This window comes from Drosophila biarmipes, chromosome 2R, assembly GCF_025231255.1.
Source record: "Drosophila biarmipes strain raj3 chromosome 2R, RU_DBia_V1.1, whole genome shotgun sequence".
Classification (NCBI taxonomy): domain Eukaryota; kingdom Metazoa; phylum Arthropoda; class Insecta; order Diptera; family Drosophilidae; genus Drosophila; species Drosophila biarmipes.
In genome coordinates this window covers 21136393-21151348 of record NC_066615.1, presented here as the reverse complement: position 1 = coordinate 21151348, position 14956 = coordinate 21136393, and the positions used below count along the sequence as shown (strand labels likewise).

At 44.8% G+C, this 14956-nt stretch overlaps 4 protein-coding genes across 5 annotated transcripts in view; all 4 read left to right on the top strand.

The window, feature by feature from the left end:
• The window catches only part of LOC108023068 (5-hydroxytryptamine receptor 1A), a 40668-nt gene that overhangs the window by 15663 nt on the left and 10049 nt on the right, over positions 1-14956 (top strand). The window lies entirely within an intron of this gene.
• On the top strand, positions 5026-6448 carry LOC108023065 (uncharacterized). Its single transcript, XM_017092313.3, has one exon. It carries the CDS (start codon positions 5134-5136, stop codon positions 6346-6348), a length of 1215 nt encoding a protein of 404 aa, XP_016947802.1. The 5' UTR covers positions 5026-5133; the 3' UTR covers positions 6349-6448.
• Positions 6486-7489, top strand: LOC108023066 (leucine-rich repeat-containing protein 40). 2 transcript variants are annotated; one of them, XM_017092314.3, is made up of 2 exons: positions 6486-6620; positions 6672-7489. In XM_017092314.3, exon 2 carries the CDS (start codon positions 6684-6686, stop codon positions 7401-7403), a length of 720 nt encoding a protein of 239 aa, XP_016947803.1. In that variant the 5' UTR covers positions 6486-6620; positions 6672-6683; the 3' UTR covers positions 7404-7489. The 2 variants fall into 2 exon arrangements, with proteins under 2 accessions (XP_016947803.1, XP_043948418.1); XM_044092483.2 differs by having other exon boundaries at positions 6557-6620; positions 6666-7489.
• LOC108023067 (dynein light chain roadblock-type 1) lies at positions 7648-8278 on the top strand. The gene is made up of 2 exons (XM_017092315.3): positions 7648-7822; positions 7881-8278. The coding sequence occupies exons 1-2, from the start codon at positions 7740-7742 to the stop codon at positions 8197-8199; spliced, it is 402 nt and encodes a 133-aa protein (XP_016947804.1). The 5' UTR covers positions 7648-7739; the 3' UTR covers positions 8200-8278.

Below are 14956 nucleotides of genomic sequence, written 5' to 3'. Positions count from 1 at the left end.
TAAAACTATTTTACAGCTGCTTTGTGGCAGTCAGCTTCCCATTTTCCCCGGCTTTTCATCCCAGCCGCTCCGCACTTGACTTTTCGCCATGTGTGTGGGTCGCTCGGCTTCTTTTCTACCCGGTACTCGTTGGCTGATGGGTATATTACTTTCCTGCGGATGCGTCCACAACGGGCTGGGGAAACGGATCCTGAACCACATTGGCGGATGTTTCAGAACCATCGCTTTTAATGCGAAGTTTCAAATATGATGGGCTTGGCTTATCGAAAACAAACAACATTTTTCCACATTTAAAAAGAGTTTCTATTTTTATCTATCTACACATACAGCAAAAGTTATATTTTATTAAAGAAACTGGTCCTTATCGATACTATCGATGGTATCGAAAAATGTACGCACTTAGCCGAAAGCCTGTCGAAAGTATACCACAGCATACTATTTTATTTTTACATATACCAAAATTTCTAAAAAAAATTTTTTTGAACGAAAGTATTAATGGTGGGTCCGAGCAATCGATGTTTGCTACATTTTTCGACCATCGATACTATCGATAGTATCGATTGTTTAAGCAATCCTAATCGTAACACCGTAAAATAAGGAATAGACTAAACTTATACCACCTTATCACCGCATTGAGTTATACACTTCCCCAGTTTTATGGGTTCTTTGCTTCTGATTCTAATTTATGATCCGTGCAATTTGCGAGTTGCATTCAGGCGCATGCCCAGCGGCAATATCTCTGCCCTTTCAAAAGTTATTTTGCTTGTTGGCTGCGGTATAAATTAAGAGAGCTGTGGGGAGGTGTTTGCACTGGACCAGAGCCCTCTGCCAGAGCGTTTACTTAGCTTTCCTTTTAAATCTTGCATCTGCACAGCGGCGATTCAGTTCTTTCTGCTTCACTAAATCCATCTGGGATTCAGTGTTATTTAGTTGGAATCCGCTCGCTCTGCCTTTGGCGAAATCGTTGCTTGCTTTTATGTGTTGTTAACACGTGTTCAAATCATAAAGCTTAACTCGCTTTGAATATCCTTTATGGATATTCAGGGCGCAGGGCGCCATTGTTATGCAATGTCTTGATAAATGGCTTTTCAGAGCCAACTCTGTGGCCATTTGCCTCCGTTTCGCCCAGCCCCCAGCCCCGTTCCTGAGAGCGTGCCAAGCCCTTTGTGAGTGTCTCAGGAACACTCGTGCCGTGCCCCCTGCCAGGAGGAGTTTGGCCAGGAAAATTGCTATTGCAGCAGCAAAAAGCAAGGGTCCCTGCATGCTAACCCTAAATTGTACCCTCACGTTTGCATTCTCCAGATGTCCGCATTTAAATGGTTTTCGTTCTTGCAGTTGCACCGGAACCAATGAAGTTTGCGGGTCCTTTTTCTGCATTTAATTAAGGCGTTGCTAAAGTCTGACAAATCCTTGGGGAAATAAATGTGCCAAATGGGTAACAAAAGCACGCATTAAAAGTTTAATTACACAGATAACTTAAAGATATACATATTTAAAGAAATTGTATATAAATGTAATAATATGCTTCGAAAGTGTAAAAACATATTTAAACAATATTATGTCGTCATTAAGCTATAACTCTGTATAAAACACTCTTTAAGTGCTATCCAACACTTTTTAAATGTTGGGTTAGAGTGAAGTTATAGTAGAGTTAGGAAGGTGCTATGATACAGAGGTTTCACTGGAATTATGGTTGGGTTAGAGTGGGAATTTGATGGCTATAAAGTATGTTTAAGGGAGCTGTTACCTTAAACTAAGAAAATACAAGTCAAAAATATTCGCAAGAAGGGCTTCGCATATGGCAGCAGACAAATCACATAAAAATCTGCTTTTTTTCCCAGGCGAACCTTCCGATTCCTTTCGACACATTAACCTAATTGGCTTCTCCTCTTCTACCGCTTGGCTAATAAATTGTTCAGGGATTATAGGTACGCTTAAAATTGTATCTCGGCATTCTCATCTTTGGCACGACAACTTTTCCACATTTACCTTTCTGGCCTAAGCAAAAGGTAGGCAACTTTGCGATGAGTTGGAAACTGGGAATGGGAGAGGCTGCCGACCTTATCCTAAGCCTTTGAAATGGTTTTTTAATGTGTGGGGATCGCTTCCCGATGGCCCAGTGCCTCCACCTTCGCTCCCCAATTGGATTAAATGTTTTTCGGGTGGAATGACATTTTCGGGCGGGTACCGAACTTTTGGGATTTCTGTCGTCGGGCTATTAACACCTCGGCTTATTGTTAATTAAGCCCGCTTGCTAACTGATATAATCCTTTATGCCGGCGTACCTGCGGGGCAAACTTGATTTGTCAACTCCGTTAATTACTGGTTACTGGTTTCGAGGGCTACGGCTGCTGCCACTGCCACTGCTAAGACATTAATGGCATTAATTAACTGATGGCTTTAGGGCTCAGCCAATTCAGACACTCAGCGAATGTCGCATTGGGCTGCAAACCCTGCAGTGGGACTGAAATTGATGGCAACGGGCTAATTAGAGCTGATTAAATGGACTGCATGGAAGTGGCTAGAGCGACTTAAAGTCTCGGCTAAGTGGCGGAAATACCTAATGCCTTGACAAGCACTTTTTAATTTCCCTGGTAAGCCCCTGACCGAGCCTTGGCTTTGCCCCTGCTAAATCTCAGCTTAAATACTTACATATTCCATTTACATGCTTTCGTCTGTTTTAGCTAAATCCCCCTACCAATTTTCCGGGTTTCCCCCCGACAACTCGCCGGTAAGAAAATATGACAAGCACAAAGTGCTCCAGACCATGAGTTGAGCAAAAACAGAATGTCATAAAAATACACACTTGCGCCATGTGCACATTTCTATGGGGGAGTGTGTGTACACCTAATCCGGGGGCAGGGGCAGCAATAAGACAGGTTCCATATCCATAAGCCAGATGCCGGGATAATGGAGGCAAAAGACGCGTCGGAGCAGACAGAATAAAATCACATTTTCGCAGCCCAAGCATTTATGATCCATTATGCTCTTAACTAACCGCTCCGGCTTTTGTCCTGGCCCATAAAAAATGGCAAGGAATATAAGGGCGGAATATACGGGCATTGGCCACAAGGTCACAAAAAATACAAGGAGATACGAGGGTATTTTATCACCTGATGATTATGATTTAATTGGATCTTTGTTCTCAGCAATGATATGCAATGAATCTTACTAAAACTCGTTACAATTTAAATGGAGAACTGAAGTACCTAAAGTTATGAACCAAAGAAAACACTTAGATGCAGATGCATTTCAAGAAAAGCACTTGTAAGAACAAGAGAAATTTAAAGCTTCCACAATGGCTACCAGGATTAAAGAACCGATAACTGAGGTATTTCAAATATAACCAGTCCTCGACCTCAGAGCGGCATGCCAATGCGAATATGCGAACGGTGGTTTATTGGAGATGTCAAGCATTCCGGTCGGAATATTTGTCAGGGGCATTTGTCAGAGGGTTAAATAAATAAAAATAAAATAGCTCGGGTGCAGCGCATATGTATTTGATCAAATTGCAGTCACTTGTCCGCACGCATGTGTGGGTTTATTGTTGACACATTTTTAAGATGTGCCCTGGAACGTGCATATCAAATATGAATGCCATGGCATGTGGCACTAGAGAAAGTACAAAACACGTCGTGGAGGTTAAAGTTGAGAGGTCCTGGCACTGAGGACTGGGGACTAGGGACTGGAAAGATGACGATGATACGAGCACTGATGCATCTGTGGGTGCGACACTTGAGAACAAAAAACGCTTAAGTGGTTCAATGTCTATGGAGCCACCCAGCAACCCATCAGCCCATCAACCCATCCATCCCATCCATCCCAGCCCCTCCGCCGCGTTGACGTTGATTGTTGAGCGATAAGAGCGTTGCCCTAATGACACTCTGGCCCGGGAGAGGGATGTCCTTCAGCTGATGTCCTCATAATCGACTGAGGGGGGCCATTAATGCATCAGATTATCGTGGCTACGTATCCTGCCGCTATCTTTAATTCATGGAAGCCCATTCGCCGCACTCAATCGCATTAATCATTTAATTGTGACCGCAAAAGCCCTACCATATTAACAATCAATTAATGCTATTCGAATAGGTTTTTTACCCCGCTATCAGCATACGTATATGAGCACCATATGCTATCAATATCGCTTAATCCGTTCTGAACAAAAGTAAATCTGCGAGAGCTCTGCCATTGAATTAATAAAGCTGGCGATGCAAAAAACAGTGTTGTTTATTGGGGCTTTCCACCCATTACATGGAAGCTCTTGAAATTAGTTAATTTTATGTCAACTACTAAATAGTTTTGGAGCTCCTCAATATATTCCGACCATCTCACACACTTATTGAAGTGTTATGGCCGCTAATTGTCCATTTGGCCATCGGTTCGGTGAGCATGCAAAATACCAACTGCCAGTGACAAAGCCCGTCAAAACCATTTTATGCCCCATTTAATAAACGATTGCAAAAAGTCAAAAGCGGTATGAATAAAACCAAAGCCGGATTGAATAATTGACCAACAAATAAATGGGGTACTTTGAAAAAAGACACCATTATAATCGGGCTTAAAAGGGGTAACTAGCTGCTACAATTTCCGCAAAACAATGGGCATTAGGAGTGCTTAGTTAGTTGCTCACAACTATGCAAATATTTCTGTTTTAATGACGTGCATATTTGCAGATTTTAATTAAATCACTAATTACGCGAATACAAGCTTGCATTTATGAGGCCACCGCAGTGTTAATTCCGTTCAAAGCAGTTGAAAATAATTAAATTGAACTTCATAGTTCCAGCGGGTCCAGCATACGTGTGCGCTGCATATCATTTATATATCAAATAAATAATTGATGTCGAAAAATTTGCAATTTCATGTTGTTTTCCACATCAAAGAATATACCATAAAGCCGCCGCACGCATGGCACGCGTTTTCAGTTAATGAAATTAGCATTAGGTAGATAATTACGTTGGCCAGCTTGTTGTGTTTTCATTTTTTCGCCCCGAACTAGGTGACCTGTGCCGCATAAGTCCCCACTACCCATCAGTCAAAGTTTCCAACACCCCCAAACAGGTCGCTCGAAACGCGCTCAGCAATTTAAAATTCAAGTTTATAGATTGAAATCGATTTCCGCACCTAGCCACTATGTTTATCCGCGGGGACGTGCCGCGAAACGCCCGGGGCAAGATCCCCCAGATACCCAGCTCCATGACTCCCTACGTGGCGGCGGTGAAGCGGGGCCCCTACACCATGACGCAGCCGGTGTACAACAGCCCCAACCCCAACCTGGTGGGCTTGGATGGCCAGGTGGAGGAGGCCAGGCCCAAGCACACCTTCAACGTGAAGAAGGAGGAGCTGGCGAACAACTACCGCCACCACCAGCGACTCATTCCCGTGCCCACCGCCAGGCGGGGCATGCCCCGGGCCCGATCCCACATGGTGATGAACGAGCAGCGGGAGCTGTACCGCCAGCATCGCGATCGAATGTCCAACATCAAGGGCAAGGTCAACACATATCTGCCTCCCCCAAAGGTCCAGATCGAGGGCAATGGCATGGAGCTGTCCTACATGGAGATGCTCACGGCCCTCTACAAGAAGAGCAACAATACCCTGCGCACCTTCACCAAATCCCCGGAGCGTCTGGCAGCTGGGCGCTGGCGCAATGCCAACTTGGCCAGGCAGAAGGAGCGCCGCCAGCTGGAGAAGAATAAGGTGTTCCACAAGGGCGGCGAGCTCTTCGATCCCCTGGCCGGGAAGTCCAAGAAGAACCAGCCTAAGGCGTCTGGATCCTTCAGCTGCGAGATTCCCCTCCATGTGCTCCATCGATACGAGAGCCTGATGGACCAGTGCGACGTGGGCATCCTGTGCAAGCTGCTGCGCCCCCAGATCTACCTGGACTTGGAGGTGCGGGAGGTACGCATCCAGGGCCGCCTGGTCATCCAGCTCTTCACCGAGGCCTGTCCCCAGGTGGTGCTGGAGTTCATGAGGATCTGCACCCAGAACAAGAGCAGCGCCATCGTCTTCACCCGAGCCCTGGCCCCCATCTGGATGGAGGGTCGTCTGGCCATGGACAGGAGGAGGGGCTTCGAGCTGACCAACATCGAGCACGACTTCGAGGTGCTCAACCACGGCGTGGATGCAGGGATCCTTTCCTTTCCCAGTCGCTATGTGAGGGGAAATGCCCAGACGGCGGTGAACTTCACCATCAGCTTCAAGCCGCTGTCCATTTTGAACGGCAGGAGGATCGCCTTCGGGAAGGTGCGCAAGGGCATGCAGCTGCTGGAGAGGATTCAAGGTGCCATCGGCCACCGGCCCATGGGCCACAACATGATCGAGCTGACGGACTGCGGAGTGCTCTAAGACAGCCTTAAATTCGCCGTAGATTTGCTCAAGAAAATAAATCCCTGTCGAGTGAAAATTAAAATCCTTAAAATAAAAATAATTTATATTTAATTTTAAATTGCTTAATGGTAAAGTAAAGTGTTAAAACGAAAACTAAATCACATCGCCTTTAAAAATACTGTCATTTTAAAATTGGCCAGCCTCTTTCCAAAGCTGGTAATATTTTTCAGTTTAAAATTTACATCAGTCGAAGCAAGTTCTAAGGTCCTGTAATATTTTTCTAAAATTCAGTAAGTTTAAAAGTATTTCTTAGCATATTCTATTAACCCATTAAGTGTTAGAGAATTTCCGGTATGATTATGGTTCACGACGGATTGAACAGCCCACGGCTGCAGGGTGGACAGGAGGTTACTGAGGAGAATCAGTCGCCGTTTCCGGATAAATACCATATGCGTAATACCCGGGTGCTCCGGGTCTCGAAGGCGCAAATCCAGGATGTGCCCATGGAGGTTATTGAGGCGGCTCAGCAGGAGCTGGTCAACATCGTCAGCTTGGATGGCAACTTGCTACGCGAAGTGCCCAAGGATCTGCCCTTGCTCGGGGAACACCTCAACCAGCTAAACCTGACCAAGAACCAGATATCCTTCATACCCACCAACATCTCGCAGTACTCCAAGCTGTCGATTCTCAACCTCTCCAGCAACCTTTTGTGCGATCTGCCCATGGAGTTGGGTGGTCTTCAGTTGCTCCGTGAGCTGGACATCTCCCACAACAGGTTCCATCACCTGCCCAGATGCATCTATGAGCTAGAGAGCCTGGAGTCCCTGTTGGCCCACGACAACCAGATTAAGTCCATCGATGCCAGTGACTTGGGACTGGGTGGCCTGCGGAACCTGGAACTACTGGATCTGAAGAACAACGATATCAACCTAGTGCCGCCAGTCCTGGGAAAGATGAGGAAGCTCAAGAGCCTGGAGCTGTGGGGCAACCCCTTCCGCCAGCCGCGTCATCAGATTCTATCGATGGGAACTCCCGCGGTGCTGAGCTACCTGCGCACTCGCATTCCCATATAAGTCAGACAATGTTTTCTGTGTTTCACTCAAATTTTAAAGTATTGAGCAATAAATGGAAAGCCTGTGTTTATACATTTAAATACAAACTATTGTTTCAAAGTGGCATAGTAATATTATGTTAGAATTGAGAGCAAGTTTGCTATTTTGAATTGGAATATTATTGTAATATTTGACGTAGTATAAACCCCCATAATTATTGAACAATGATTTCCATTCAAAACCCACTTTGGACCAGCAGGCCAAACTTGATTTGTCAGGTTACCGAAAACCTTTCGGGGTAACCAGTCAAACTTCTCTGAACTATATTGGTAGCTCCCTAAAATAATAACTCCTAAAATGTCGAAGAGTTCCCGACCATCCACAGCAGAAAATCTGCGTAAATCGACGAAACCAACACAAATAGCTAAAAAGGCAGCGCCGTAAGTTGCTTTATGAAATAGTAAGCTATGTAATCCTAGTACCTACGGTCCTCCGCAGTCGCCTCAGATCCTATGACGGCGATGCATTCGTGAACCTCTTCGGCCATCGGGGAGCCAAGGACATCATGATTTTGGATAACCACGGGGTTCCCCTGCGGTCCACCGCCAGTCAGAGGCGCACCTTTCACTACGTCTCGAATCTGAAGCCCCTTCTCTTGATGGCCCGCAATGTGGTCAGGGACTTGGATCCCTCGAATGACATAACATTCATGAGAATTCGCTCCAACATGGGCGAAATACACATGACCCTGGGCGCGGAGTTCATGTTGATCATTGTGCAAAAGCTGCGAAAACTCAGAAGAAGCCTGTCAACGTAAAATGATTCGCTATTACTGTGCGCGAAAGTTAATTGAACTGTACTCATGGTTACCCTTAAAATAAATTCGTTGCAATTATGAAAAATTAGGTAAAACTTGTTTTCAAGGGAAATGATGTTAAAGCCCAGCGAGGGCGAGTGGAAACTAATTCGTTTATGCAGCGCTGGCAAGTCCGGAAAATGCATCAAAGCGGCAATTAGTACGGCATACGGAAACGGCGGTTGATTTTTGGGCGCTTCCCTTGGGTTTTGAATTCGACGACCGCTCAATTGGTTCCACCACACTCATTAATCTCCCCTGGCCTTTGGCTTTTGGGCCTTTGCAGGCCGCGATGCAGCTTCATTAAAACCCAATCACGCCGGCTGACAGCCAGGCAGAAATATCCAACTACAGCCACCGATTGCGGAAAAAATTAAAAGATAATGGCAATTGCATCTCGCACGTCCCACGACGTGCCTTACGGTTGTTGGTTCCTGATTCTGTTGGATGAATTCATTTATTTCGGCATGAATAAAATTGTGTACCCCGAAAATCACTTAAACAAGAAAGTCCTAAGAGACTTTTTACTAAAACACGATTTATTATATGTTTACAAAGGTATTTTTTCCTAATATAATATTCCACAGAAACCACTACTTTTATTTTATTTGTACTAGGTGTCTGGAAGTATGCAATGATTTATTTAAAATTCGTATGTCCAATCAAATTATTCATAGAGAAAAATTCAATTTTTGTTGCCTACTCTTAGGCACTATTTTAAGCGATTTCTGCGGCAACGAATTAAAATAATTTCCAATGGCAATATCAGAACGCATTTGCTGAATACATTTAGCTGTCCCCAATCAATTTATTTATATACGTCCAATCTGGTACAGTTTGCTTGGCCAATTTACAATATAAAAGTCACATTTTGCCACGGGGCAGGAAGTGGCAAAGTCAGACAATGGGATTCGGTTTGCCTTTGTGCCTATTGTTGGCAAATATTTCGGCATTGTTTTAGTTTCAAATTGCGCGTATTTACCCAACCTGTTGTCGGCTCAGGGGCAATGGCATTTGTCCAGGGGCTTTACGCGTGTATTTTGCCGCCATTTAAGCCGATGGGATACATGTGTTTTCCTGTTTGCTCCCGGGTGTTTCATTATTCAACGCAGGCCAAATATTTATGCCAAACCAAGCACTAAATTCTAAATCCGTAAAAAAGGATAGAGCCGCGCAAATGGGGCTTTTGATTGGGTTTCATGGAGCAGGGATTACGCTATCGGATCGTGTTGAGAGGCCGCATTCATCAGCTCGCCGGGGGAGTTCAAGGAGTCGATGGCGGAATCGCTCGACGTGATTAAGTGACCAAAGCGCAGCGCATTCGACACATGTTGACATTTAATTTATTCGATTCGATCGGCGGGGAGACGAATGCTGCATTTCAGCATACGGAATGCATTGACTTTCAATGAATATTCGAGAGTTATTAATAATGTGAAAGGGGCGAATTTACATGGCAGCCACTCCGCTGAAGTGTGAGCGACTGCGACTGCAGTTTTAATTACCAGTCGACGAGTTTAAAGAGTTATTCGGTTTAAGGCTTGGAAAATCCCTCAGGAAAAGCACTCGCTTTGCCTACGGGTTGGCAAACCAAATGATTCCCCGTCTGGCAAGCGACGAATCGTGAAATTGCGTACGAGCGAATATAATTCCGGAAAGGTTAAGGGCCATTTGGCCAGACGGCGACGTCACTTGAATACATTCGAAAGGGCCGGGGGGCATGTGAAAGGATTTTCACCACCAAAAAAGGGGGCCTACTGCTGTATATCTCCGGCCAGCCAAAGCCGATTACACCCCTTGTTTATTAATGGCAAGCACACAAAGCGAGCTGTTTGTAATTACTGAAACAATTATAAACAATGCAAGGTGGCCTGCAATAATGCCAAAATGCCGAACTAAGTCCTCGGGAATATGAATACTGCAGATGGTTGAATAAATGATCTGTTAAGTGGACTCCATGGGGTTGCCCCGTCCCCGGGCGGCCTGCATGCCATGTCCTTGTTTCACATGACTAATGGTCTTCCCTTTGGCCGCACTTTGCGGACATTCATCTTGCCGGCCAATCCAGCAATCCCACAATCCAACATGTGCTGCCCTTAATTAGTGCCATTTGAGCCCTTTTCGGGCGGGATTAAAAGCGATGCCGAGTGCTGCAAATGAGGGGCATTTATGGAGCCCGGCTCATCACCGGGAATCGAAATTCGGCATGTAATAAATTAAATGCATGTACGGCTTGGCGCTGATTGGCTCACTTGTCCCACTTGTCAGGCGGAATCAAATCAATCAGCCAGCGCTATCAACTGTGCACTGTGCAGTATTTATTGAATGCATTAATTCAAGAATTATATTTCACTGCGCCGCTTTGCCGATGGCAATTAAACAATTATTTATACTGACAGCCTGGTCGGCTGCAATAAAACTATTTGCATTGTTTGTGGGGGAAGTGTAGGAGCCCCATTGTGTTTCGCGAAACAAAAGACCACCGGCTTTAAGGAATGCTCCACTTTAATTACTCTCCAATTAAGCCGCATTTTACAGTGGTCCTTGAGTCCCCGGTCCCCGGTCCTTGGTCCTTGGTCCTTGGCGAATGGGTAAGAGGATATAACCAATCAAAGCCAGAGAAATCATCATTAGGAGGCGCCTGAGAAAAGAGATCTGAAGTGCAGCATGCAATCAGCCGACTTAATTAATGAAAACACATGTCGGGGGTATTAATATCATAGGCTGCATAGAAAAGGAATCGGAGAGAGGAAAAATGCCTTCACTAGTTAACTTTAACTTTCGGTTGTCGGAGCCATAATCTGGCGAAGGAAGTTCAGTATTCAATATGGAAAAAACGCTTTAATTGCATGCAGTGGCTTAAAGCGGAAAACCTGCTCTTCCAAATGGGCTTTTCACCCAGTTTCCCCCAGCATTTCCGCCTGTCGCCAAGGGCTCGGAAAGTAAACCAGTGGCAGGAGAAACTCTGCTTATTTCGTACTTGCCCAATCCCCGGAGCCAAAAGATAACTTTGTACAATGTGTTTTCGTTGCGGTTGACGATTTTCCTAGCCTCCGCTGCATTTTACCTGCCTGACAGCGCAGTGGAAAATGTTGAATAATTACATCAGGAAAATAACTTAAGCCGGCTTGTTAGTTGGCGAAAATGTCTGTTCTAGTTGGGCTTATTACTCAAAACATGTATTGAAAAGTTGTAGCGAAATGTGTGTAAGAGCATGTTAATCGGAAGCTTTTAAAATGATTTAATTGAACTTGGCTGTTGTCAGAAGGCCTTGTCTAAGTCAGGGGGAAATTAAAGATATATTCATATAATTAAAATATTGTACGTCATGAACTTGTAAAAGTGAACTTGACAAATGTATTGGTCTAGCTGATGGGAAAGAGATATTAAATAATTTAAGATACTATAAATCTTTAGTTTGTAAAAGTATTTCATCAAACTTGACATAAACCGAAGAAATAGGACTAAGTAATGGGAAAACTAAAGGTATATCAAGACTAAAAATATATTAAATTAATTCGAATTTAGCGGAGTAGGATTTTTTCCTCTGCCAACGCCCTGCCGACACACATAAAGTAGGCATCTTTTTATTTATTTATGAAAATAGATGTGTAAAAAGTCAAATTCGCACGTTCATACATAGTTGCTCTAATATTTTTCAAAGGTATATTTAATGTGCCCTTGTGTCAGTAAAGTTCCCCTAAGACCAGTCACCGTTTTGCCACCTTCCCATTAACACAAAGGGTCTAAGTTCCCATTTGAAGCCGGCAAATGTTGCTGCTAATTTCTTCAGAGGGCCGCACATGCATTGCAATTCCTTGGCAAGTTCGGGAGACTTTTGGGGAACAAGTGGGCTGCCGCCTTTATTTCGGGGGGCAAATACTTCATAACAAGTTTGATGCAACTTTTAAAACATTTACGCCATTTTCACGTGTACGTGACCACGCATGGCAAACGCAGAAGTTGTACTCGGGGATACCCAAAAGCACACCCGAAAATACACCGAAAACACACACCAGAAACACACCCAAAGCACACCCAAAACACACACATTCGCTGTGTGTTCTTAGGGGATTCACTTTATGGCTGCGGGGAGCTCTTTAATTGCAGCCAAGCGGGTGATTATTTCGGCAAGTTTTTTAGCCTTCACGGCAATGCGGAAAAGCCTGGCGAGTGCGAAGGAAAATTACAAATGCCCCGCACGTATTTATTAAATTCCGTTTGCACCGTTTTAGCTTGAAAACTTTGGCATCCGCCCTAAATACGTGCATGTAACTTGTTTTTCCCCTTTCTTTTTTTTGAATGGCATAACCGCCTTTTGTTCGAAAGCCCTTCTCGACATGCCAATCAATATTGTGTTACCTGTGCCAGCTAAATACTCGGCTTCCCAGCGAATCAATAATTTGATATGCCTCTGATTTTTGCACGCATCAGGCAGTCAGTCAAATTTTGGACACGTAACCCCATTATAAAGAGCTAATGGGAGTTAATTCGGTTGCCTGGAAACGCGCTACAAAAGAGTGCTCGAAACAAGTTTCAATTTGCATATTGAGAGGCGCTGAAATACCATGAAAGGGCTGCAGATTTGCATACCTAATAGGTTTTATAGAATCGCTGAATTTTAAATTTAATTACTTAAAGAGAAAGGTTTCCTCTTGATAATTCATGTTTTGCACACTCATCTCGCAGCTGGCAACATCTTGACTCGATGCCATCATATCAGTGATTATTTAAAAGTAAACACAGCCTGTCTGTCAGAAGCAGAGTGACAAACTCATTTCATAATTAATTTGCTTTTTCTTGTGTTGATTACGCATACGACACGTTGGCCGGATGGCAGACGCAGCTCGAGTTTGCGGCGACATCTGCATGATATTAATTAACGCATCTCCAGGTGTCTTGACTCAATCAATGGTAAGTTCGTTGAGCGAAACCATTTGACAATGCCGAGCAATTTGGAAAATCTGTGGCCTCAACTACTCGCTTTGGACCAGCACACACACATGCTCCCTGCCAGAGAATCCGCATTTGGCCACAATCTGGCAGCTCAGGCACTTGCCATGTCCCAGGCTGGTGGGCGTGGCCGGGCCCTGGGCGTGGCAATCAGTCAACGGGGCATTTTGTCAAACGAAATCAGCTTCGAGCCATGTGTGCGAAGTGAGTGGCCTCAAAGAGGGTCTTATAAATAAGCCAGAGGAGCAGAAAAAGTGGATACTTTCCCGGCAAATTTGCATGCGAAATGCTGCCATGCACACACTCACTTTCTGGCATGTCAGCGCTGGCTTGAGACCAGGACTCGGTTGGAGCAACTTTCGCAGGACCGCAGTGTAAATGTGCATGAAATGCATCGTCAGGACGGGTTCCATTTTTTGTTCTACCCAGTCTGGCTTTACGGTTTCGTGCATTAACACGCACGCACAGAGGGCCAAAACACTGGGCCAACACACTCGCATCCTTTGGCAGGACAAAACGCACTGTGAATGTGGAATTGGTGTCCTTCCCCGCAAGCCCCTCTTCCCGGAACCACTTCCGGCGCCCCGCATCCTGCGTCCGTTCTGGTCCTTGCCGCTCTGCCGTTCCGCTCCTCTGCCATTGTTTTTTATGCCCAGCCATGTGGGGTGTCCTTTTTTCGGGACTAAGGGCGGGTGGGGCCCTTTTTCGGGGCTAAGTACACTGATCAAAGGCGGTGCTAGCTACTCATTATAACACCTAGGGCTATTAAAGAGGTAAAAACTAACTAAATTTGAGGAATTACTACCCTAGGGGTGCCAAAAATTACAATAAGTCCTTTATCCTGAGATATATAATATTTTGATTAACACATCAGATTTTTTAGTTCACTTTGAACAGCACTTTAATCTGTAACTTAATGATAGGGTAATTATTTATGGGTACTATCTTATGCGGTAAAGGAAGAATATTAAGCACTATTTTACTGTTTGTAGGCCTTTGTAAAAAGTCCTAGCTACATCAGAAAAAAATATGAATCATAGAAAGATAAGCCAGTTAATAAGTAATTAGAATTTTTATTGTTATTCAAAGGATTAATTTAAATGCATTCTAAAGTATACTTTTTACTACTTATGGTAGTTAATTCCTCAGTGCACAGCATAACCTGGTCCCCATGCCACCACGAAACTGCTGCGTATTTCTTAGCCATTTGGCCATTGGCAAAAAGCGTTCGAACCCGACGCGAGTGCGTTGCGAGTTGTTATTTTCATCCTGGCCAAATCCAGTGCCAAGTCGCAGCAATAACTTTTCGCCGCGGATTAGGGCGGATGCACAATGGCCGTTGATTGGGGGCGACTGCAGATGCATTTGAGCCGCGCGCCGCGCGCTGCGTGCTGCATGCTGCATGCAGCATTTGCTGCGGTGGCGCCTAATGATATGCAATAGTTCGCCACTAATGGCAGTTACTTGAGTGTAAATTCAAAAGCGGATTGCGGCTTTCTAATCCGGCAGCTAAATTATTTATTCAGCATTTGTCTTTGGCCATGTCATCGAATTGGGTTTCGGGATTCCCCGCCCGACAACCCCCCACACATTTGGCATGGAAATTTCGTTTATTTTAATGGCATTGCCCCGTGAACCGGGTTGATTCCAGTTACCAGTTACCAGTAACCATTCGCCAGTTGCCAGTGGGATCTGCCGTTTATTGCCATTTTCGTTGTGCATTTTAAAACAATTACGCGGTTTCGCATTTGCGTCTGGCTTCGGT